Source organism: Pan troglodytes, chromosome 12 (genome assembly GCF_028858775.2).
Source record: "Pan troglodytes isolate AG18354 chromosome 12, NHGRI_mPanTro3-v2.0_pri, whole genome shotgun sequence".
Classification (NCBI taxonomy): Eukaryota; Metazoa; Chordata; class Mammalia; order Primates; family Hominidae; genus Pan; species Pan troglodytes.
Genome location: NC_072410.2, coordinates 97,460,989 through 97,485,851, shown reverse-complemented (window position 1 = coordinate 97,485,851; position 24,863 = coordinate 97,460,989). Strand labels below are relative to the sequence as shown.

Below are 24,863 nucleotides of genomic sequence, written 5' to 3'. Positions count from 1 at the left end.
CCTGACAGTGCAGAGGCCAGAGGCCAGACTGGGAATCCACCGAATGCCTCTTCATGAGCTCTTTTCTCCCAGAAGGTGCAGCAGGAATTCAGATGGCTGTAGGCATTGCCATAGCAACTGCCCCCCTCCGAAGCACTTATGGGCTGCAGGAGCACAGTAAGCAGCCCGAAGAGGAGCACGTCTGCCAGTGGTTGAAGCCTCACCAGCAGATGAGAGGGGCTGCGAAGGGAAGAGGAAGCTCAGGGTGGCTGGGACTTATGGACAAGAACTCGGTGGAGCTGTTGCTTCCTCAAGACCCACGATGCATTTGGTAGCCCTCCCGGGGTCCTCCAGCACTGCAAAACAGCGCCAGCCCAGGCTGTGGTGCTGCACGGCAGCCTGGCTCACCCAGGAGTCAGTGATGCTGCAGTCTCTCAAAAAACCGTCTACCTAGGTTAAATTAGGCTGCTCAGTGGTCACAGAGCAATTAAGATGGAAGTGCCTATCTTCCTTCCGTGATGACCACCTGTGTTCCTCGCCAGGATTGAGGAAAGGGACCCAGTTCCAAAGGTCTGACAGGGATGTGGGTCCCAAAGCAGACGCCAACAGTCATGAGGGAGCTCGGGGCTTAGGTAATGGCGGGTTTTCTAGCTCTACGAGAAATCAACCTTAGCAAGAACGGGTATCACCAGAGTGCACCCGGTACCTGAGTGCTGGCCTCAGAGCTGAAAACACAGAGAGTCAGCAGGGGCTTGGGCAGAGAAGAGGGCCCCACGCCCTTGGAAACAGGGAACCCTGCTTGCCTGAAGAGCCAGAGAGGGGCCACGGTGAGCGCAACTCCGTGGAAAGCTCGTGGGGACACAGTGCCAACCAATGGGAAGATGAGCTATGGGGGAGAAGAGACAGAGAGGAAAGGATGGAAGGTGTGAACACCCACCCCTTCTATTTTACCCTGACTGGGCCTTGGCAGGCTTCCCTGGGACTCCATCCGTGTGCGGCCAGGAGTTGATCCCACCGTCTCTGCACAGACCTCCTCAAAGCCAAGGGCAGGGGTCTGCAGAGGTGGGTGAGGGATGCGGGGGAGCCAGCTGTGGGGCTTCTCGCTTCATTACAGTCACTGCCCTTTATAAATATTTATAGCAGTTCTTCTGCTAAAAATAACATCCTGGAGCCCAGGGAGGAGGAAAAAATAAATGAAAATCACCGGGAACGGGACTTGATCACGTGTGCCCGAGCCCAATCGACCCCTAAGGCGAGAGGCTGCGAGCAGCGCCCCCGGCGGCGCGCCCCCTGGCGGCCACGGAGTCCGCGGCGCAGAGACCCTCCCGCCCTCTCCGAGGCTCAGCCCGGCTGCGGCGCGCGGCTGGGTCTCCGCCCCTCCCTCCCGGGCTGCAGGCGGCGGCATCACACGGGGCGGGCGGAAGCCTAACCAGTGTGAGACTATTTTTAGCACCGTGGCCAGGGTGTGAATGTCTACAGAGCCGAGCAAGGCCTGACGCTTTCTTTGCACGCTGGAAGAAACCTGTTGATTTTTAAAGGTCAAAGATAAGGAAACTTGTGCCCCCACGTTCAGGAGCACCCCACGTGCTGGCCAGACGCCAGGAAGTGTTTCATCAGGTCACAAACACACAAGAGCTTGGTGCTTTTTCTTTTCTCTTTTCAACCTCCAAGTGAATTCCTGATGCGGAGATGAGACCATGCCCTGAGGGGAGTGATGAAGGTGCTAGTACATGCAGGGCTGTGCAGGGGGAGGCCCACCAGCTGTGCTACGCAGCCCCTCCCCGCTTCCCACCGGCTCTGGCTCCCCTCTCCCTGGCGGGTGGAGTGACGTCTGGCAGCCTGCAAGCCTGGTCCAGGTGTGCGGTGGAAAGATGGAGAGGAATGTGCCTCTGGGGGAAGACCTTGCCTTCGCCATGTCGGCGCCAGCTTGCTCCTCGTCCTCTGTGCCTGCGCAAGACACACTCACCGTTAGTCACGGGCACTGTTGAGGGTTCAGGACAAAAGCTGCTAACATCTACTGTGAACAGGAGGCCCTGCAGGGAGGGGCTGCTAGGATGCTGGGCGCCTTTCAAGCGTTGGGCTGAGGGTGGTACCTAGGGTCCTCTGCCATCATTCCTAAGGGTCAGGAAGTGTTTCCGTGGAAGAAAGAATTGGGTTCACAATGCAAGGTTTGAATGGGGTGATTTCTTGGGGAGAATTGTGGCCCAGGAGAAGGGCAGGGAGGACTGAGGTGTGCCGATGAATACTAAGAGGAAAGGGAGGAAGCCTCAGCCCCCGGCCAGCAGAGCGCAGGCCTGGGCATCCATGAATCCGCGGCACCCAAGTTTTATACTTTTAGTTTAACTCTCGGCTGTTGGTGTTTCTCATCACCCCTGATGTGGGTCAGAGAGGGCAGGATTACGAGGCAGAAGACCCGGCTCCAATTCTGCCTCTGGCATGGAGCTTCTGGTGTGGGGCTTTGGTTTCCTCCATGTGCAACAAGGCGGTGGGGGCACATGGCTCTGCCACGTTCCCTTGCACCCCAGTTCCTTCTGCCCCGGGGAGAGAGGGGCTCTGGCAGGCTCCTGCAGGGCGAGTCAGTTCCTGATTTCCCTCCTCGGCTGCCACGGCCTAGGCTTGCTTGGGAAAGGGCCTTGCCTGAATGTGCACAGTGAGTTTAGGGAGAAGCCTCTCCCCAAGCCCCTGGGGCGCTGTGATTTCCAGGGCAGCGAGAGAATGTGCGTGGCCCAGGTGCTGCCCACTCCTCAGCTCGCACAATCCAGAGTCAGCGCAGGCCGAGGCTGCAGGGGCCCCGGGGGAGCGGGCAGAAGCCTTCAATGGCCTGGCGCGGTTGGGCAGAGAGGGCCAGAGGCTATTCCAGGATGACACGACTTGGGAGGGTCTGAAAAAACCCCTTTTCTGCATTGTGCGGCTAGGGCCCTGACTTTTTTTATTCGAGGAAGATGCCTAATTTTTAAATATAAGAAGTGGGGGGTTGGGGGGGGAGGGAAGACAAGATTTTAAAATGGAGAAGTCTGATATCTTGGCGCTGGGACTAGAAAGAGTTAAGGTGTTGAGCTGGAAAATGGGAATGACTAATTCCTAAAGGCAATGAGCATCTGCCACTGGAGCAGTCCGTACTTTTCTGCATTGCTTCTTCAGGAAGTGAGAAGGTGCAGCTTGGCCGGGCACCATGGGAAGCGGCTTGGTCAGCTCTGTAGTCAGTGTGATCCTGCATGAATCACATGTCTGTGGGTCAGGGACTGTGATTCGGTGCAGTGCTGGGTGACAGAATCCAGGGACGCACTGGCTGTGGTTTGGATCCCAGGAAGGAAGTGGGCAGTGGCTGTGGGAAAGGAGCATGGGAGGCAGTGCTCCCCAGGGAGGTGGCCTTGCTCAGCATGCCCTGTTTCAGCCAGCAGCGTTGGGTCTGCCAATGCCATCCCAACACAGAGGACACCAGGCCATGCCCAAGGACCAGGCCTGCAGACAGTGCTGTGCAAGACAGGACACAGCCTAGAAACAGGGCAAGGAGGGCACATGGCTGGGGTGGGCAAAGGGAAGGGACAGTTGGGCTCTTGCATCTTCACCTGTTAGGACTGCCCTGGCTAGGGACCTGTGACTGCAGGAAGGGAGGGGAAGGGAAGATGCTGAGGAAGGAGGGAGGGGCCGTGGGGAGGCAGAGGACTCTTTGTACTCACCTGAGCTTCCTCTGTGTCCGGCTCCTCTGCTAACCTGTGGCAGCACGGGCAGAAACAACACACTGAGGTCACGGCCAGGTCTTCTCATGCCCCAGACTATCTCAAAGGGGCTTCCCTGACCAACCCACCCCAGGGGCTTCCTTGCTTCTCCTGTTACTCGTTTGTTGACTTTTCCCGCCCAGGTATGACAGTAGGGTAGAGTCATACTTTCTACCACTGTAGCCAACCCGAGGCAGCCATGGAGACAGATGCTTCTCAGGAGAAGGAAAGTCATTAAAAAATGGAATCAAAGCTCCTTAAATCCAGGGAGCAGTTACATGAGGGGGGCAAAGCCCACTCAGCTCTGAAAGTTCCCCAAGGGAACATGACTGCGCCTTGAGTGAGGGCGGTCCCCCTCCTGCAGATGGTCTGCTTTGAAAAGCCCTGCGCTTGCTCACCCGAGGCTCGAGCACTGCCTGGCCCCTCCTGAGCCTGTTCTGTTCTCTGAGGGCCATTGCTGTCCAGCCTTGCACCAGGGCTCTTTATGGATGCAAACTGGATTTACAGCCCCCACACCGGGATGGCAGGGTATGGGAGGGGAGATTGTGAAGGACACAGGAGCATAACATGAGGCTGTGGAGGGTGGAGATGATGTACTATGGGGGAAGGTGTGTTAGTCTGTGCTTCTTCTACGTGTCTTGGTTACACTTCTCTTGAGGAGATGCAGAGGAGGAAGGGTACCCCGATGGAGCAGAAGCATTCCCCAGGATGCAGCCAGCCAGCCAGGGGCGAACAGGGAGAGGCGTGAGGCAGGGGTGAATATGGCAGGGAAGTTCAGCTTGGTCTAGATTCTTCAAAAGTTCCATTTGACTCTCACAGTTTCCTTATCGAGCAGACTATGTTTGCCTGATGGTGCTGACCAAATTCTGTTTATATTACGTCAGTATGGTTTCAACCCCAAAGAAGCAAATATACTCTCTCTCTTTACGGTTGACAGTTACAGATCTCTGGTGTCCAGGTGACTGCAGTTAGTCCTAGGTCTGTAAAATCTCAGGCCTAGCTCATGGCAGAGAATCAGGAGGTCCACCCATAAAAACACTTAGTCTTATAAAAATGCCCATGTATGAGCTACATTGTAGTTTCAGGGACATATCCTAGGACCTATATAATGTGGAGAGCCAAACATAAAAAACTCTACCATCTCTCACCCCAACTCTTAACACTCTTGGCCTTAGGGATGACACCAGAAAGTCACATACGTAAAAATTCAGGCATTCCCACAAAAAGATTTCACATAGACATACAGACATTCTGGTATATGCATTGAAAGACAGACAAGGAGCTCTAAGGGCAAGAGGCACAGAAAGACAGAAGAGATGCAGACAGGGCAGTGCAGGTGTAAAGACAGCGCCCTGGGGCCTGGAGTGCCGGGAAAGGGAAACCCAGTCTGATGCGAACAGGGCAGTGCACGTGCAGAGACAGTGCCCTGGGGCCTGGAGGCCCGGGCGAGGGAAACCCAGTCTGATGTGGACAGTGGAGTGCAGGTGCAAAGACAGCACCTTGGGACCTGGAGGCCCGGGCGAGGGAAACCCAGTTTGATGTGGACAGGGGAGTGCAGGTGCAGAGACAGCACCCTGGGGCCTGGAGGGCTGGGCAAGGGAAACCCAGTCCGATTCCCATGTGAGGCATGGCCCACACTCAGACTCGAACCAGGATAAGGGCTAGAGTTCGTGGCCAGGGCAAGGCCTCAGTGGCTGGGGCAGTCCTAGGTTTGCTTTGGTGGAGTGAAAAGGACTGAGGAGAGGCCATGGGAAAAAGCTACTGGGGAAGGGAGGGGCAGGTGAAGGGAGGCCAGAGATGCAGCTGTTATGTCTTCAGCCAGGAACATTCCACATGAATGCTAGGATTTGGTTGGCATGTGCATGTGCGTGTGTGTGTGTGTGCGTGTTTGCAGCATGTGTTTACACCAGTGTAAATTTATCTGTGTATCTCTTCACCTTTTGCCCTCCTGCCTTCTTTCTTGTCTGTGTGGGTAAGTCAATTGTTTCTACATTTCTATGAAGCATTCCTGGATGCCTGAAACACTACTGCTCTCTAATGTGACCTTTTATTTTTATTTTTTAGATAGGGCTTTGCTCTGTTATCCAGGCTGGAATGCAGTGGCGTGACTATAGCTCACTGCAGCCTTAAACTCCTGGGCTCAAGCAGTCCTCCTGCCTCTGCCTCCAAAGCAGCTGGGACTACAGGTGTGCACTACCACATCCGGCTAATTTATTTTTTGTAGAGATGGGGTCTTGCTATGTTGCCTATGCTGGTCTGAAACTCCTGGCATCAAGTGATCCCCCTGCCTCAGCCTCCTAAAGTGCTGGGATTACAGGTGTAAGCCACCATGCCCAGCCTAGTCTGACCTTTTGGCGTCCGTGCCACATATGTCATTCTCATCAACTCATTGGCGCTGCTGTCCACTTCCTCCCAGGCCTAGCTCAGACTCACTAGACGATTTCAGAATCTGCAGAATCTTCTTCCTCTTCTCCCAGTTTCTTCCTCAGCAATTTCAGGGTCCTTGCTGACAAATTCCTTGCCCCGTGAGACTCCAAAGACAACCCTGTCTTAGCCACTCCAGCCCCTATGGGCCAAGAATGCTCCAGACCCACTGTCCTGTAGGTTTCCCTTTCTTGTCACAGCTTCCTTACCTGTATCTCCCACTTGGCTTCTACCCTTCCTTAAGGAAGACCACTCCACTTCCCTTAGTCTACCAGTTCAGCTCAGACTAAACCATGGGCATTGGAGTTGAACTCAGGCTGTGCCATTTATCAGCTGGCAGGTTCTTTCACTCCCCCGAGCCTTGTTCAGAATTCCTCCCTGGGAGGGCTGCTGCTGGCTCCTCCTCATGCTTCCTGCTCTCCCTACCTTCACCTCCTTGGGGTGACCAACCATTGCATTTCTCTCCCCGATAAGGTACTCTCTATCTCATCACCCCATTTATTTCCTTTGATTTGTTCATTTATTGACCTCCTACTAAGCACCAGGCACTGGAACACGACATGAACAAAACAGACTAAAATCTCTGCCTTGAGGAGCTGATGTTTAGGAGGAATCCAGCAACTAACACATTAATGCACAACAGAAAGAACAGCTCACCCTCAAATGTCCAAAGAAAATTTTGTTTTCTGTTCAGTATAACATAGAAGGATGAAGATTAAGAGCATGAAGTTTGGAGTCAGAAAGACCCAGTTCTCTGCCTTTTTTTTTTTTTTTTTTTTTTTTTGAGACAGAGTCCCTCTTTGTTGCCCAGGCTGAAGTGCAGTTGCGTGATCTTGGCTCACTGCAACCTCTGCCTCCTGAGTTCAAGGGATTCTCCTGCTTCAGCCTCCCGAGTAGCTGCGATTACAGGCATGCACCACCACACCTGGCTTATTTTTGTATTTTTAGTAGAGACAGGGTTTCACCATGTTGGCCAGGCTGCTCTCGAATTCCTGGCCTCAAGTGATCCGCCCACCTCGGCCTTCCAAAGTGCTGGGATTACAGGCGTGAGCCACCACGCCTGGCCTAATCTCTGCCATTTAACAGCTACATGAACAACATCTCTCTGAGCCTATTTCCTCATGGGTAAAATGGGGATATTCGAATCTGTCTCACAGTGTTAAGGATTAGATGAGATCATCATACGTGAAAATCATTCCCTGCAGCTCTTCCCAGATGTCATGTGTTAAGCAGGTTCGATATACAATGAAACTAGGAAGGCACTACTGTCCTTTGCTGACACCTTCCCTTCTTGGTTTTATTCTTCCATGAAGCCACAAAACCATTTGGCTATTCTAGTCCACAATAATCTCTTCCTTTTCAGAAACCCTTATTATACTTATATGCTGAAAGTTTTATGATTAGCTTTTTCTGCCACTTCATTTGATCTCCTATTTATTTTGCATTTTTGGTCTTTTTTTTTTTTTTTTTTTTGGAGATGGAGTTTCACTCTTGTTGCCCAGGATGGAGTGCAGTGGCGTGATCTCGGCTCACTGCAATCTCTGCCTCCCAGGTTCAAGTGATTCTCCTGCCTCATTCTCCCCAAGTAGCTGGGACTACAGGCGCCTGCCACCACACCTGGCTAATTTTTTGTATTTTTAGTAGAGATGAGGTTTCACTATGTTGGCCAGCCTGCTGGTCTTGAACTCCTGACCTTGTGATCCACCCGCCTCAGCCTCCCAAAGTGCTGGGATTACAGGCGTGAGCCACCGCACCTGGCCTGGTCTTGCTTTCTTAACCAGATCATAAACTTCTCCAGTCAAAGGGTCATCTTTTGTGTTCTACTTGTATCTACTTCCTGTATCCCAACTACCTATCCCAGGATCAGGAAATGAGGAAGCTCTTGGTGATCGACTGACCTTGCCACCTGGAAGGTAAAACCTGACTGTCAGATGGGAAAAGTAGGTACAGGGACCTCGGGTCCGAAAGCTCTGGGAAAGGTGGTGGCAGGGAGGAATGCAGAAACAAAGTGGGGGGCAGCTGATCCATGAGCTCGGGCTCCCCATTTAAACGAGCAGTCCTGCTGAGCTGCCTTTACCTCTGTCTTTCCCATTCTGCATCTTCTCTTCTTCTTCCTCTGCACCTTCCTCTGCTGTGAAAACAAGTCCAAGGAGGCCAGTGACCCTTCGGCACAGGACAAGTACAGAAGGAGGGTGAACAAAGCAACTGCTGAGGCTTGGGAGGAAACTCTAGCTAACAGCTCCTGGCTGCAGGCCTCTGAGGGTGCTTCAGCTCACAGTCTGCACTTGTGCGGCCCACGCCCCAGCACTGCTGAATAGGAGCCCGTAAGACCACGGCCCAAAGGGAGCAGTGCAGTCACATCGCTCACTTTCCTGACCAGGGCTGGGGGCGTGCAGTGTGGGGTTGCGTGCCTCTGTTCTATGCCTGTCTGCCCTCAGGTGGTGATGACCAGGGAGACATCTAATGTCTTGCATTCAGGTTTAAGAAAGTGACCATACAATATATGGTGGGGGAATACCTAGATTAACACGGGGTTCTGTTAAAAAAAAAAATCCGTATGTTTTAGCTGACGATAAACTTAAAATGACCGCACAGTGCAAAGTGGCTATGTGGGAAGCGCTAATGCTGTCTAAGGTGCTTTTCCAGGGGACACTCAAGAGGGTCACAGATGCCTTGTGCTCTGCAGGGACAAGATCCCCTGTGATGGAGAGCAGGGTGCTGGGCCCTGGGCATGTACTTTGAATAGGAGCCTTGGAAAATGGCCACATCCTGGTATGGTCAAGCAGGCTGGTAAGAGAAAACCATGTCACGTTTGGAAAGGTTGAAGGAATTGGGTGTAGCAGTCTACAGAGGAGAAAACTAGGAAGGGTTGTCATTTGCCATCCAACCCGTGAAAGGCGAGCCTGCAGAGGAGGGACTGAGCTTATCCTGGGTAGCTTTAGAGGACAGGGATAAATCAGTTACAGAAAGTGAGATTTTGGCTCCCCACTGAGGAAGAAGTTCCCAGTGATTAGAGTTGGTCATGAATGAGCTCGCTGGAAATATTCAGAGGACTGTTTTATTGGGTGGCAAGTTGGATTAAATGACTTCTAACATCCTTTACAATTTTTTTCTTTTCTTTTCTTTTCTTTTTCTTGAGATGGAGTTTTGCTTTTGTTGCCCAGGCTGGACTACAGCGGCGCAATCTTGGCTCACTGCAATCTCTGCATCCCCGGTTCAAGCGATTCTCCTGCCTCAGCCTCCCAAGTAGCTGGGATTACAGGCATGCACCGCCATGCCAGGCTAATTTTGTATTTTTAGTAGAGACGGGGTTTCACCATGTTGGTCAGGTTGGTCTCGAACTCCTGACCTTAGGTGATCCACCTGCCTCAGCCTCCCAAAGTGCTGGGATTACAGGTGTGAGCCACTGTGCCTGTGGCCTTGATCCTTTCCAATTCTAGAATTCGATTATCTGTGAAAAAACTTTATAAAGATGAGGACTACAAGCTATGTATATACAGTATGTATACACTGTATAGAATATATGTAAAGATAATCTGAGTATGTCCTCTCATTGGAACAAAAACCTGTCAAGTCACTGTCAAGGAGACAGTAAAAACGTGTTGGTGATGGGTGAAGCTATTCCATTCACTGAGAAATTGGCACCCTCACATGTAAAGGGAGTTTATGTCTGCATGTTAGAGGGATACCGTGCCATGTGTGGCTTTGGTCCACGTCTACCTACAGGCTTCAGTGACTGAGAGGACAGCATCAGGGAAAGGGGCCTCTGGGACTCTGGGTTTGATATCTTGTCCTGGAGGGGAGTAAGATCTCTGGCTTAATGCTCTGAAGACCCAGGTTCTAGAACCAGCTTTCCCCCTTCAAGCTGCACGACCTTAGGCAGACCACTTTTCTGATAAGCACAGGCTACATCTCTAAAGTAAGGGACTGGACAATGTGCTCTCTAAGGCACCTTCCAAATTACATTACATAATTTTGTTGAAACCATCCTTTCTTACTATGAGACACTGCTGAGGATTCCTATAAACTTTACATTTTTGTGAAGCTATTCGGTCTCTATGTGCTTTCCACTTAATGGTATTTAATGACCTCTCACCCTAGCACGATGAACGCAGAAGCCACTTATTTTGCATAAACTCTAATAAGTGGCCATGAAGTACAAGTGTAGTTAATTCCCATGGCCCGAAATTCCCTGAGAAATTTCCTCTAGAAGTGGGATTTCTGACATCTGTGGGGAGCTGCATTAGGGAAAGCGCCTTCTAATCACCTGTGAGGTCATCCTGAAGGCTGTTGCCTCTTCTGTTTATGTGTACAGAGCGGGGCCGTGCTTCTGATGGGGGTTGAGAAACAGTGCTAGAATGGAGAGGGTGGCACCATCAAACAAGAGAGGCAGCGTCTGACCTTAACTGACTGGAAAGATGAAGCTGGGCTATACACTCACTTTGGTCTGTATGAAAACAGGCAGACTTGAGAGCAGAGCTGGGGGCTCTGTCCAGTCCCATGACAACCCTAAACATGTGAGCTTTCTCCTACGAAGGGCTGAAAAATACCCAAGGCTTGCCTTCCCTAAGAGTGCTTGAATAAGTGTATGTGTTTGAATGGTCCGTGGAAAAACTGCTTTATCTTTTTATTTAATAATCCTGTTAAGCTACTTCAAGGTATTTAAAAGCACTACATTAGGTGGAAAGAAACAAAAGAGAGCCATCAGTGTGAGTGACCTACAGCACTTAGGGAGGGAACCCATTAGTTTAACACAAAACATGGAGACCCCACCGCTGTGAAATCGTTAGTGACTCTCTGGCCCCTAAGTAACTGGTAGAGTCATGGGGATTCCTGGAGATAGGAGGATACGTGAATGGCCTTTTATTTTCTCTCTCTTTCCTGGGTTTTATGTAAGGTGAAATGCCACAAGGTAAAGGTCTTTGGGAAGTCACTGAATTGGTGAGGTGATGCAGAGACTGAGAAAGAAGTCACAGATGAGCTGAACACAAGGAGCAGAAGAGGCGACAGACTCAGGTCATGAACTTCAGGTGAAATCAGAGCCTGGTCACGGACAAAAGGAGGGAATAGGTTTCAAAAACAAATCAAACAGGAGAGAGCAGAAAGGCAGCAGGGGAAGGTCCAGAGCTTTCCTGGCTGATTCCGCTCCAGACCTCCAGGGAAGTTTCAGAATGAGGTGGTCGGTCAGGCCTAGGGAGAGAGCGGCTGTGGACAAAGTACAGATGGAAGACGAGGTAAGTGAGGAAGGGGCCTGCCTGCACTGAAAGGTCTGAATTTCTCTACATTCAGCTTGCTCCACAAGATGCACTCCTGAGATAGGCCTGAATGTGAAACCGTCCCTACGTGATCCTGTGTGACAGAGGCTCTCTGGGTGGAGACATCCAGTGTGTTCCTAGAAGGCAAAGTTAGGTGATGAAATGGGGTGGTGCGAGCTGGGTGGTGAGGTTCTGCCGGCGCTGGCAAGGAAGTGAGAAGGGCGCGGGCAAGGCAGGGGTGGCCGGGAAGCTGGCTGGGAGCTCTGGGTTTCACCTGAATGGAGCTCCTTCACCAGGGATGACATGGTGTTGGTGATGGAGTCAGCTGCCACCAGCAGGTCATTGCGGAGGTTTCTCCTCGTACCTGAGGAGAGGCAGAGCAGATGGGGATGCCAGGGTGGGTGAGCATGGAGAAGAGACGGCTGAGCAAATGCCTCAGTTATGCCAGGCCCGAGAACACAGGTGTGGAATACCTAAGGGGAGATGGGGCCACAGCAGCTCCACCCATTCCCAGGCACACCGGGGGCAGGAGGCACCAGCCCACTGGTCCCTCTCCCTCTGCCCTCTCTACCTAGGGAGCAGCATCCTGTCAACTCCACGCTTTGCCGCCGCCACACAATCCAGAGCTGGGTTCCAGAATAAGCATTCCACCGAGGTCTTCCTCAGCCTTGTGGGGGTGGGGCTGTACTCTCCACAACCACCACTACCACCTCCCCTTCTCACCTCCAGCCCCAGCAGGACTTCCCTCTGAATCCCCACCCAACTACTTAATACTGCTGGTCACCAGCAACTCCGATGACTGTGGCAATGGCGTGCGCACTGTGCTTTCAGCACGGTCCCAGTTACAGTGCCTGTTACAGCCCCTTCTAGGCCAGGGAATTATTCCATCCAATTCCTCTGGAGGAGACAAAGCCCAAAGGACAAAGCACTTCCAATAACCCAGAAAAAAGGGCAGAGAACCCCAGGAGGCCTGTTCTTGGCACACATAGGAAGCCTGCAGCCCTCCCGCTGGAGACCAGCCCGTCTCATGAGAAGGAGCCAGCACCTGACTTATTTACACTGTCTGTCAAAATCTGATCATTCCAAGCAAAGAGCACAAAACAGAAATGGAAAAAACCGCAGCAGGAATCTTGTCCGTGTTTGCAGATCCCTTCAGCTCCCCGCCGAACTCTGCTCCAGAAACTCACCTTGTGCGAAGGCCTCCTGCACGTCTCCCCCGACTCCGCTCAGCGAGTCCTGCGGACAGTGGGTGGGGGTGGAGCCGGCAGACGTGGAGCGCACTGGCATGGGCATCGGCCGGCCGCCTCCATGGGTGGGCGATGTATGTGGTGACCCTGTGGCCTGAGCCTGGAGATTCAAAGACAGAAAATACGTTATCTCAAGTACCTGACCTCTTTGAGGAAGGAAGAAAGTACTTTTTCTCCATCAACCAGAGCCAGCCAGTGGGCCTCAGTTCAGTGGTACAAGATTATACTTGAAAGGAAGGAGTTAGGTTGCCTCCAAGACTGGAGAGAGGAAGAAAAGGAAAAAAGGAAGGGGGCGTGCAGGGCAGAGAGAGAGAACATCATAAGAACAAGACCAAGAATGGGAGGGAAAGAAGAGGCTGGCACAGAGTGGTGGAGGACTCTCGGGCAGACAGAGTGAGCTGCGTAGCTGGGCCAGGGCTCTAGAAGGGCTTGGCTTGCAGGGCAGGAAGTAACATGCAAACAGCTTTCATTTTGTTTGCAAACACATTCATGTACATGTTCTCATTTGGACCCCTCCCCCCGCTGCTGCCGGCAACCTGTGAGTGGAAAGGACATACGTGTGTGTGTGTGTGTGCGCGCGTGTGTGTGTATGTATATATTTATATATGTATATATCTTTTTTGGAGACAGAGTCTTGCTTTGTTGCCCAGGTGGAGTGCAGTGGCGCGATCTCAGCTCACTGTAACCTCCGCCTCCCAGGTTCAAGAGATTCTCCTGCTTCAGCCTCCCGAGTAGCTGGGACTACAGGTGTGCGCCACCACGCTGGGCTAATTTTTTGTATTTTTAGTAGATACGGGGTTTCAACATGTTGCCCAGGTTGGTCTTTAACTCCTGAGCTCATGCAATCTGCTCGCCTTCGCCTCCCAAAGTGCTAGGATTACAGGTGTGAGTCACCATACCAAGCCAGGGTATATATTTTCATGTCCATTTTATAGAAGAAGAAGAATGGAAAGAGACGTTGTGTCAGGCCACACAGCTTGCCAGTGGGAGGCATGGGAACAACCCCTTGACTCCAAGGGTGGCAGTGTGCACTCTGCAGGTTGTGACCCCACTCCCCCCAGGGCATGCTCTGAGCATGTGGGGAGCTCGGCTGCAGGCTGCAAGCGGGGCCATGGGGCCAGTCATGCCACATGCACTGCACATATACAGCAAGGCTGTCCGGGGCCACCCCGCGGGGACGAGGTGAGAAAGGACACATGGTAAACAGAAACCAAGCTTTCCTTGGGAGGCCCTGGTATAGTTGTGGAGAAAGTTTGGAGCAATGGGATAAAATAAATAAAAGGAGAAAACTAATCAAGGCCCGCTCACTGAGATGTGGGCTCTGTAGCTCTTCAGCACAACGGGAACTGAGTGTGGAAGGTGGACTAGGGTTTTCTGTGGAAGCAAAACTGGAAAAAATAGAAGCCAAAGTGTGACAGTGAATTCAAATGAAGACAGTTATCCTTCTTCTAGCTTTCTCAGCTAGAAACCCCATATACAAACAGAATTGGCCCTGAACAGGTGGACAGGCTGGACGCACGACACCCCACCGCAGTGCTTCAACCGTGTGGCCACCAAACTCAACAGAAATGGATTGTTTTCTGTGGTTCTTACTTTGAATCATTTGTGTGTGTGTGTGTGTGTGTGTGTATTTTGAGAAGTTAAAAAAAAATACAGAAAACTAAAAAGTACAACATAATTAACCACCCCAAATTGGTAACTTCATATTGTGTCAAATGTATTTCAACCTAAAAATATTGCAGAAAAATTTGCAATATTTTTGTCCACCAGTTATTTCCTGTTCCAGTTCTTTCCTCTCCTCCCTTCAGAGGCAACCCCTATCAAAATTTTGCTGTGAAACTTTTAACCTATATGTGCATGTATAGCTATGAATAATAAATGGTATTTCATGCTTTTAAATTTTGCATGAATGGTATTGTACTGCTCATATCACTTTGCAATTTGCTTTAATCACTTAGCATGCTTTCTGAGATCTTTCCATGATACAAATAAATATGAACTAAATCAAAATGGATCATAGTAACTATAAGAGCTAAAACTAAAATGGATCATAGTAACTATAAGGGCTAAAACTATAAAATTTCTCTAAGAAAACACCCAAACCATGATATGTAAAAACAAAACAAAACAGATAAACTGGCTTTCATTGAAATTTTAAACTTTTTCTTTTCTTTTTCGTCTTCTTTTTTTTTTTTTTTTTGAGATGGAGTTTCACTCTTTCACCCAGGCTGGAGTGAAGTGGTGCGATTTTGGCTCAGTGCAACCTCCGTCCCCTGGGTTCAACCAATTCTCCTGCCTCAGCCTCCAAAGTAGATGGGATTACAGGTGCGTGCGTGCCACCATGCCTGGCTTTTCTTATATTTTTAGTAGAGATGGGGTTTCGCCATCTTGGCCAGGCTGGCCTCAAACTCCTGACCTCAGGTGATCCACCCGCCTCGGCCTCCCAAAGTGCTAGGATTACAGGTGTGAGCCACTGAGCCCGACCAAACTTCTGCTTTTCAAAAGATATCATTAAAAAACATATGAACAAATCAATTCAGAATTAATCAATAACTTAAACATAGGAGCTGAAATTATAACATTCTTAGAGAAAACATAGGGGGAAGGCTTTATAATCTTGGATTAGGTAATGACTTTTTTTTTTTTTTGAGACGGAGTCTTGCTCTGTTGCCCAGGCTGGAGTGCAGTGGTGCAATCTCGGCTCACCATAAGCTCCGCCTCCCGGGTTCACACTATTCTCCTGCCTCAGCCTCTTGATTAGCTGGGACTACAGGTGCCCGCCACCACTCCCGGCTAATTTTTTGTATTTTTCGTAGAGATAGGGTTTCACCATGTTAGCCAGGATGGTCTCGATTTCCTGACCTCGTGATCCACCTGCCTCGGCCTCCCAAAGTGCTGGGATTACAGGTGTGAGCCACCGCGCCCGGCCTAGGCAATGACTTTTTAGATATGACATCAAAAGCCCAAGCTATGAAAGAAAAACTAGATACATTGAATATTATCAAAAGTAAAACTTTTGTGCTTTGAAGAATACCATCAAGAAAGTGAAAGTCAACCCCCAGAAAGGGAGAAAATGTTTGCAAATTATATATGATACATGATCTATATATAAAATATATAAAGAACTCTTACAACTCAATAATAAAAGGACAAATAATATTTTAAAATGGACAAAGGATCTGAATAGACATTCCTCCAAAGATATATAAATATCCAGTAAGTACATGGAAAGATGCTCAGCATTATTAGGGAAATGCAAATCAAAACTACAATGAGACACCACTGCACACCCACAAGGATGACTATAATAAAAAAGACAGGTAATAACAAGTGTTGGCAAGGATGTGGAGAAATTAGAACCCTAATATACTGCTGATAGAAATGTAAAATGGCCATAGGATAGGCCACAAAACAAGTCTCAGTAAATTTAAGAAAACCAAAATCATATCAAGCACTCTATCAGATGACATTAGAATAAAATTGGAAAGCAACTCCAAAAGGAACCCTCAAAACCATGCAAATACATGGAAATTAAATAATTTGCTCCTGAATGATGGTTGGATCAACAATGAAATCAAGATGGAAATTTAAAAATTCTTTGAACTGAATAATAGTGACAGAATCTATCAAAACCTTTGGGATACGGAAAAAGTGATGCTAAGAGGAAAGTTCATAGCATTAAATGCCTACATCAAAAAGTCTGAAAGAGCACAGACAATCTAAGGTCACACCTCACAGAACTGGAGAAACAAGAACAATCCAAGCCCAAACCCAGCAGAAGAGAAATAACGAAGATCAGAGCAGAACTAAATGAAACTGAAACACATACACACAAAACAATACAAAAGATAAATGAAACAGGCCAGGCACGGTGGCTCACGCCTGTAATCCCAGCACTTTGGGAGGCCAAGGTGGGTGGATCACTTGAGGTCAGGAGTTCGAGACCAGCCTGGGCAACATGGTGAAACCCCATCTCCACTGAAAAAAACAAAAATTAACAGGGTATGGTGGCATGCACCTGTAATCCCAGCTACTCGGGAGGCTGACGCAGGAGAATCTCTTGAACCTGGGAGGTGGAGGCTGCAGTGAGCTGAGATCACACCACTGTACACCAGCCTGGGCAATAGAGTGAGACTCCATCTCAAAAATGAATGAATGAATGAATGAATGAGTGAGTGAATGAAACCAAAAGCTGGTTCTTTCAAAAGATAAATAAAATTGATAGACCATTAGCAAGATTAACCAAGAAAAGAAGAGGGAAGATCCAAATAAGCTCAAATAGAAACGAAACGAGAGCTACTACTACTGATACCACAGAAATACAAAAGATTTAAAGTTACCATGAACACCTTTACATGCATAAACTAGAAAACCTAGAGGAAATGGATAAATTCCTGGAAATATACAATCCTCCTAGATTAAACCAGGAAGATACAGAATATCTGAATAGACCAATAACAAGCAGTGAGATTGAAATGGTAATAAAAAAAATTGCCAACAAAAAACAGTCCAGGACCAGATGGATTCACAGCTGAACTCCATCAGACATTCAAAGAAGAATTGGTACCAATCCTACTGACACTATTGCAAAAGATAGAAAAAGAGGGAATCCTGCGTAAATCATTCTACGAAGCCAGTATAACCCTAATACCAAAACCAGGGAAGGACATAACAAAACAAGAAAGCTACAGACCAATATCCCTGATGCACAAATCCTCAAAAAAAAAAAAAAAAAAACTAGTGAACCAAATCCAACAGCATATCAAAAAGATAATCCACCATGATCAAGTGGGTTTCATACCAGGGACACAGGGATGGTTTAACATACCTAAGTCAATAAATGTGATATACCACATAAACAGAATTTAAAACAAAAATCACATGATCCAATAAATGCAGAAAAAGCATTAGACAAAATCCAGCATCGCTTTATGACTAAAACCCTCAGCAAAACTGGCATAGAAGGGACATACCTTAATGTAATAAAAGCCATCTATGACAAACCCAGAGCCAATATTATACTGAACAGGGAAAAGTTGAGAGCATTCCCCCTGAGCACTGGAACAAGACAAGGATGCTCACTTTCACCACTTCTATTCAACATAGTACTGGAAGTCCTAGCCAGAGCAATCAGACAAGAGAAAGAAAAGAAAGGGCATCCAAATCGGTAAAGAGGAAGTCAAACTGTCACTGTTTGCTGATTATATGATTGTATACCTAGAAAATTCTAAAGACTCATCCAAAAAGCTCCTAGAACTGGTAAATGAATTCAGCAAAGTTTCAGGATACAAAATTATTGTACACAAATCAGTAGCTCTGCTATATATCAACAGCGACCAAGCTGAGAATCAAATCAAGAACTCAACCCCTTTCAGAGTACCTGCAAAAAATAAAATAAAATAAAATAAAATAAAATAAAATAAAATACTTAGGAATATACCTAACTAAGGATATGAAAGATCTCTATAAGGAAAACTATAAAATACTGCTGAAAGAAATCATAGATGACATGAACAAATGGAAACACATCCCATGCTCATGGATGGGTAGAGTCAATATTGTGAAAATAATCATACTGCCAAAAGCAATCTACAAATTCAATGCAATTCCCATCAAAATACCACCATCATTCCTCACAGAACTAGAAAAAACAATCCTTAAATTCATATGGAACCAAAAAAGAGCCCACATAGCCACAGCAAGACTAAGCAAAAAGAATAAATCTGGAGGCATCACATTACTCAACTTCAAACTATGCTATAAGGCCTCAGTCATCAAAACAGCATGGTACTGGTATAAAAATAGGCACATACACCATTGGAACACAATAGGGAACCCAGAAATAAAGCCAAATACTTACACCCAACTGATCTTTGACAAAGCAAACAAAAACAAAAAATGGGGAAAGGGCATCCTACTTAACAAATGATGCTGAGATAATTGGCAAGACACATAGAAGAATGAAACTGGATCCTCATCTCTCACCTTATACAAAAATCAACTCAGGTTGGATCAAAGGCTTAAATCTAAGACCTGAAACCATAAAGATTCTAGAAGATAACATTGGAAAAACCCTTCTAGACATTGGCTTAGGCAAAGACTCCATGACCAAGAACCCAAAAGCAAATGCAACAAACAAAGATAAATAGATGGGACTTAATTAAACTAAATAGCTGCTGCACAGCAAAAGAAATAATCAGCAGAGTTAACAAACAACCCACAGAGTGGAAGAAAATCTTCACAAACTATACATCTGACACAGGACTAATATCCAGAATCTACAAAGAAAACAAATCAGCAAGAAAAAAATAATCCCATAAAAAAGTGGGCTAAGGACATGAACAGAAAATTCTCAAAAGATGGTATACAAATGGCCAACAAGTATATGGAAAAATGCTCAAATTACTAATTATCAGGGAAATGCAAATCAAAATTACAATGCAATACCACCTTACTCTTACAAGAATGGCAATAAAAAACTCAAAAAATAATAGATGTTGGTGAGAATGCAGTGAAAAAGGAACACTTTTACACTGTTGGTGGGAATGTAAACTAGTACAACTACTATGAAAAACAGTGTGGTGATTCCTTAAAGAACTAAAAGTAGATCTACCGTTTGATCCAGCAATCCCATTACTAGGTATCTACCCACAGGGAAGTAAGTCATTATACAAAAAAGATACTTGCATACGCATGTTTATAGCAGCACAATTTGCAATTGCAAAAATATGGAACCAGCCCAAATGCCCATCAATCAATGAGTGGGTAAAAAAAATGGGATAGATGCACCATGGAATACTACTCAGCCATAAAAAAGAATGAAATAATGGCATTCACAGCCACCTGGATGGAATTGGAGACTATTTTTCTAAGTGAAGTAACTCAGGAATGGAAAACCAAACATTGTACATTCTCACTCATATGTGGGAGCTAAGCTATGAGGACACAAAGGCCTAAGAATGATATATTGGACTTTGGGGACTCGGGGAAAGGGTGGGGTGTGGAAAAGGATAAAAGACTACACATGGGGTACAGTGTACACTGCTTGGATGATGGGTACACCAAAATCTCAGAAATCACCACTAACAAACTTATTCATGTAATCAAATACTACCTGTTCCCCAAAAACCTATTGAAATAAAAAAATTAAAAAATTTTAAAAAGTTTATGTATCACATAATATGTATACATAAATATATAAATCACAGTATACATATTTATAAATACATAAATACACATAAATATACCAATTAAATAATATACATGTATATTTATGTACATAAATATATAAATCATGATATATACATAAATATAAATATACATAAATATATATTTATGTATATTTAAATATTTACATACATCTCTCTAACCACATCAGCATCAGAGTTTCTAGCAATAGCAAATATTCAAAATCTATGTGACAAAATCATGATTAAACAAATTAATACATGAATAAATCATTGCAACTGATTTGTAGGTATTTCTCATGTAATTGATAAAGGTACTTCCAGTGAGCAAGGAAGCTAGATAAAAATTTATGTTGTGAAGAAAGCACTAGAGATGGAATTTGCATTCTTATTTCAGCATTTTCTTTGAGTAAATAAATTAATCCTACTGAATCTTAGTTTTCTCTTACATAATATGGAATATTATAAAAGGATTAATAGACAAGTTAAAAAATGTAGCCCAGAATTACATATAAGAAGCCGTAATTAAATATTCCCTCCCTCCCTCCTGAAGACTGGTGCTAGGACAATTCACAATTGCAAAAATATGGAACCAGCCCAAATGCCCATCAATCAACGAGTGGATAAAGAAAATGTGGTAAATGCATACCATGGAATACTATTCAGTCATAAAAAGGAACAAAACAATGGCATTCACAGCAACCTGGATGGAACTGGAGACCATTATTCTAAGTGAAGTGACTCAGGAATGGAAAACCAAACATTGTTGTTCTTATCCATAAGTGGGAGCTAAGCTATGAGAATGCAAAGGCGTAAGAATGATACACTGGTCTGCAATCCCAGCACTTTGGGAGGCCAAGATGGGCGGATCACTTGAGGACAGGAGTTCGAGACCAGCCTGGCCAACATGGTGAAACTCCATCTCTACTAAAAATACAAAAATTAGCCAGATGTGGTGGTGCATGTCTGTAATACCAGCTACTTGGGAGGCTGAGGCAGGAGAATCCCTTGAACCCAGGAGGCGGAGGGTGCAGTGAACTGAGATTGTGCCACTGCACTCCAGCCTAGGCAACAGAGCAAAACCCTGTCTCAGGAGGAAAAAAAAAAAGAAAAAAAAAAGAATGATACACTGGACTTTTGGGACTTGAGGGAAAGGGTGGGAGGGGGGTGAGGGATAAAAGACTACACGTTGGGTACAGTGTACACTGCCTGGGTGACGGGTGCACCAAAATCTCAGAAATCACTAAAGAACTTATCCATGTAACCAAATCTGCCCCTCCCGCCATGTTCCCCAAAAACCTATTGAAATTAATAAAAGGAACTAAAAAAAAAAAAAAAAGACTGGTGCTAGGGATAGCTCTTGTGACCATTCTGCAGTATCATTAATGTTCTTTTTTCCTAACATTAAAACCTCAATCTGGGCACTGTTTTGTCTCCCCAGCTACTTTTCCTATTACCACCTTCCAATCCTTCACTGTCATGTATTTGCAGACTGTGATTCTAGGAAAATCTCAACAATTTCTGAATTGAATATAAGATAAAAGGGATAAATTTGTCCTGAGATTTTAGATAACTGAATTTCTTTAAGCCATCTACGGAATAAAGACCAAATACCACCCCCGCACCCCCACCCCCCAAACACACACACAAAAAGTAAAATAGTGCAGCTGCTTTGGACAGACTGGCAGCAATTCCATTCCTAGGTATATATCCATGAGACATGAAAACATGTCCACACAAAAATCTGAACCCAAATGTTCGTAGCAGCGTTATTCGACATAGCCAAAAAGTAAAAACAATTCAAATGTCCATCAATTCAGGAGGCCAAGGGAGAAGAATTGCTTGAATCTGGGAGGCAGAGGTTGCAGTGAGCTGAGATCGCGCCACTGCACTCCAGCCTGGACGACAGAGACTCTGTCTCAAAAAACAAAAACAAAAACAAAAACAAAAAAAAAAAACAGTATGCTACGTGCAAGAAGCCAGTCACAGAAGCCAGTCACAGAAGACCACATATCGTATGATCCCATTTATATAAAATGTCCAGAATAGGCAAATCTCAGGGCACAGGAAGCAGGATAAGAATCTCCGAGGGCTGGTTTCGAGTTTGCCTGGAAATGCCTAGATTAAGTGACCAGTTCAGACAGCGTAGGAACTCAAGATGGAAATTAAATCCACTTAAAGAACAAAAATGGGCCGGGCCCGGTGGCTCATGCCTGTAATCCCAGCACTTTGGGAGGCCGAGGTAGGTGCATCACCTAAGGTGAGGAGTTTGAGACCAGCCTGGCCAACATGGCGAAACCCTGTCTCTACTAAACATACAAAAATTAGCTGGGCATGGTGGCGCATGCCTATAATCCCAGCTACTCGGAAGGCTGACGCAGGAGAATCACTTGAACCCAGGAGGTGGAGCTTGCAATGAGCCGAAATCCTGCCACTGCTTTCCAGCCTGGGTGACAGAGCAAGTCTCTGTCTCAAAAAAAAAAAAAAAAAAAAAGAATGACCTCTGAAATGCTAACACACTTCACTGTAAGACAGATGGCCCAGCCAGCATTAAACATATGGCGAGGACTCAGGAATCTCCCTCTGCATGATCTGGGCCAGGCACCATGGCCTGAGGACCGCACATCAGAGTCATAGGACCCAGGTGAACATCCAGGCTGCTTCATAACAGCATGACACTGAACCTTTGCAAATACTTTGATATTGAAATGATGATGGGGGATGAGACAAGAGGGGTAGGCAGGGTGGCCAGCCACATGTGTCTAAAGCTCTAGTATCTGGAAGTGAAACCTCCTGCCCACCATCAGCCTGGAAATAATCAGACCCTCTTCCTGGGATCATTACCTAGGGCATGCCTTCTGAGGAAGATAAAAACCAGATTCTAGAAGTTGTGTTTGTTCAGAGCAGTTGAAAGAGAAAAGCTACGACTCCTGGGCAGGTGTTATTTCTCCATGGGTCTTATGCCCCAGCCCTTGGTGTTAGGATCATACTGGATGAAAATGAAGCCAGGACAGAGCTGTCAGGGCCCTCCGTGAATTCTGGTTTGTGTAGGGTAATACCAGTTTGCAATCCTGGGTGGGTCAGAGGCACAAGTGATAGCTCACCAATATGCATGGGCTTTCGCCAGGCCTGAGGCTAAGGGTTCAGGAAGCCTGGAGACCGGAGCTGATCTTGGATGAGATATACATCACGCAAGGGATGTCAACCAACTCTGTTCCTTGGTGGTTTTGACAAAAAAGCAAAAGTGTGGGCCTATCCACACTTGACTCTGTTGATGGGACTCTGCTCTCTCTTGCCATTCCCTCTGCTGGGAGCACTACTCTCCCCCATGCTGTCTGATTGGCTCCTGCTGGTCCCCTGGGCATCAGTCTCACTACTATCTCCTCTAGGATGAGACAATGTCTTTCTGAGATACTCCCACGGAATCTTGTGTGTCTCCATCACAGCACTATCTCACTTCTTAAATTCCATCCTCTGAATCCCTGTGCTTAGCACAGGTAAATTCTTAATAAATACTTGTTAAATGACAATGAAGTGCATCACATTTTTGGCCCTTTTTCTTCTGTAATGAAAAGTGGAAAAGAGCAGGAAAAGTGCTGGAGCAGGTAGTAATCTCCAGGGAGTAATACATCTATCAGTCGTCAGTGAATCTTTTCTTTTTTGAGACGGAATCTCTCTGTCACCAGGCTGGAGTGCAGTGGCGCGATCTCGGCTCACTGCAACCTCTGCCTCCTGGGTTCAAATGATTCTCCTGCCTCAGCCTCCTGAGTAGCTGGGACTACAGGCGTGCACCACCACGCCCAGCTAATTTTTGTATTTTTAGTAGAGATGGGGTTTCACCATGTTGGCCAGGATAGTCTCAATCTCTTGGCCTCATGATCCACCTGCCTCGCTTGGCTTCCCAAAGTGCTGGGATTACAGGCGTGAGCCATCGCCCCTGACCTTTTTTTTTTTTTTTTTTTTTTTTTTTTTTAGACAGGATCTTGCTGTTTCCCAGGCTAGAGCGCAGTGGTGTGATCTCGGCTCACTGCAACCTCCACCTCCTGGGTTCAAGTGATTCTCGTGCCTCAGCTTCCTGAGTAGCTGGGATTACAGACATGCACCACCACATCTGGCTAATTTTTGTATTTTTAGTAGAGATGGAGTTTTGCCATGTTGGCCAGGCTGGTCTTGAACTCCTGTTCTCATGTGATCTGCCCACCTCGGCCTCCCAAAGTGCTAGGATTACAGGAGTGTTGGGCCCAGCCAACCAGTGAATCTTTATGTGAGATACTTTAACTAGATAAGCAAATGTGGTCACCAGACCTCTGAGATGGCCCCAAGGGACCCTCCCCTGCATTCATATCCAGGTGGAGTCTCCTCCCCTTCAATGTGGGCTAGGCCTAGTGACTCGCTGCTAATGAATCAGACAAGTGGGATATCACTTCCAAGGAGGGGTTATAGAAGACTCTGACTCTCTTCCTTGCTCCCACTCTCTCCTGCTTCCTTGTCCTGGTGAAGCCAGCTGCCATTCTGTGAGCTGCCCTGGGGATGGGCCCTGTGGCAGGGACCAACGGTGGCTTTCAGCCATCAGCCAGCACCAAACTGAGGCCCTGAGTCCAAGGAACCACGAGGATCTGAGTCCTGCCAAGAGCCACGTGCTGCTGGGCCTTGAGGTGACAACGCCTTGATGGCAGCCTTGTGCGAGACACTGAACTGAGGTGTCCGGGAAGACAGTAGCTGGGTTGCTGTGAGGTAATCCATACTTGTTATTTATTAGTAAACATTTGTTCTCCCAAGCAGCTACGTTTTGGGGTACGTTGTTGTGCAGCAACAGCTAACTCATATGCTAAGGTTAATTTTTAAAAATACATTATTAGATCAATCCCATATGATGACAGTTGATGAACAGAGAGAGGGCGGATGAATTCTGACATATGCGAGACCAGGACCAGAGGCTCTCAGAGGAACAGGCCAAAGAGCCCAGGAAAGAGGCCTCCAGATGAGACAAGAGGCAGGGATATACAATCGAGAAAAAAAACTTCCCTGATTTGGGAATGTGCAGAGGGCCCT

At 47.1% G+C, this 24,863-nt stretch overlaps 1 protein-coding gene across 43 annotated transcripts in view; it reads right to left on the bottom strand.

Annotated features, from left to right (window-relative positions):
• Positions 1 to 1,615: 1,615 nt before the first annotated feature.
• DTNB (dystrobrevin beta) overlaps positions 1,616 to 24,863 on the bottom strand; it is a 296,524-nt gene continuing 273,276 nt past the window's right edge. For 12 of the 43 annotated variants that reach the window (XM_016948165.3, XM_016948169.3, XM_016948168.3 and 9 more), the window contains 5 exons: positions 12,565 to 12,724; positions 11,652 to 11,741; positions 8,200 to 8,253; positions 3,660 to 3,693; positions 1,616 to 1,926 (listed from right to left, as the gene is read on the bottom strand). In XM_016948165.3, coding sequence (XP_016803654.1) covers positions 3,689 to 3,693; positions 8,200 to 8,253; positions 11,652 to 11,741; positions 12,565 to 12,724 — 309 coding nt within the window. In that variant the 3' untranslated portion in view covers positions 1,616 to 1,926; positions 3,660 to 3,688. Of the gene's footprint in view, positions 1,927 to 3,659; positions 3,694 to 8,199; positions 8,254 to 10,389; positions 10,476 to 10,727; positions 11,515 to 11,651; positions 11,742 to 12,564; positions 12,725 to 24,863 lie in introns of those variants that run through there. The other 31 variants (XM_016948172.3, XM_063790029.1, XM_063790028.1 and 28 more) reach the window with 8 other exon arrangements.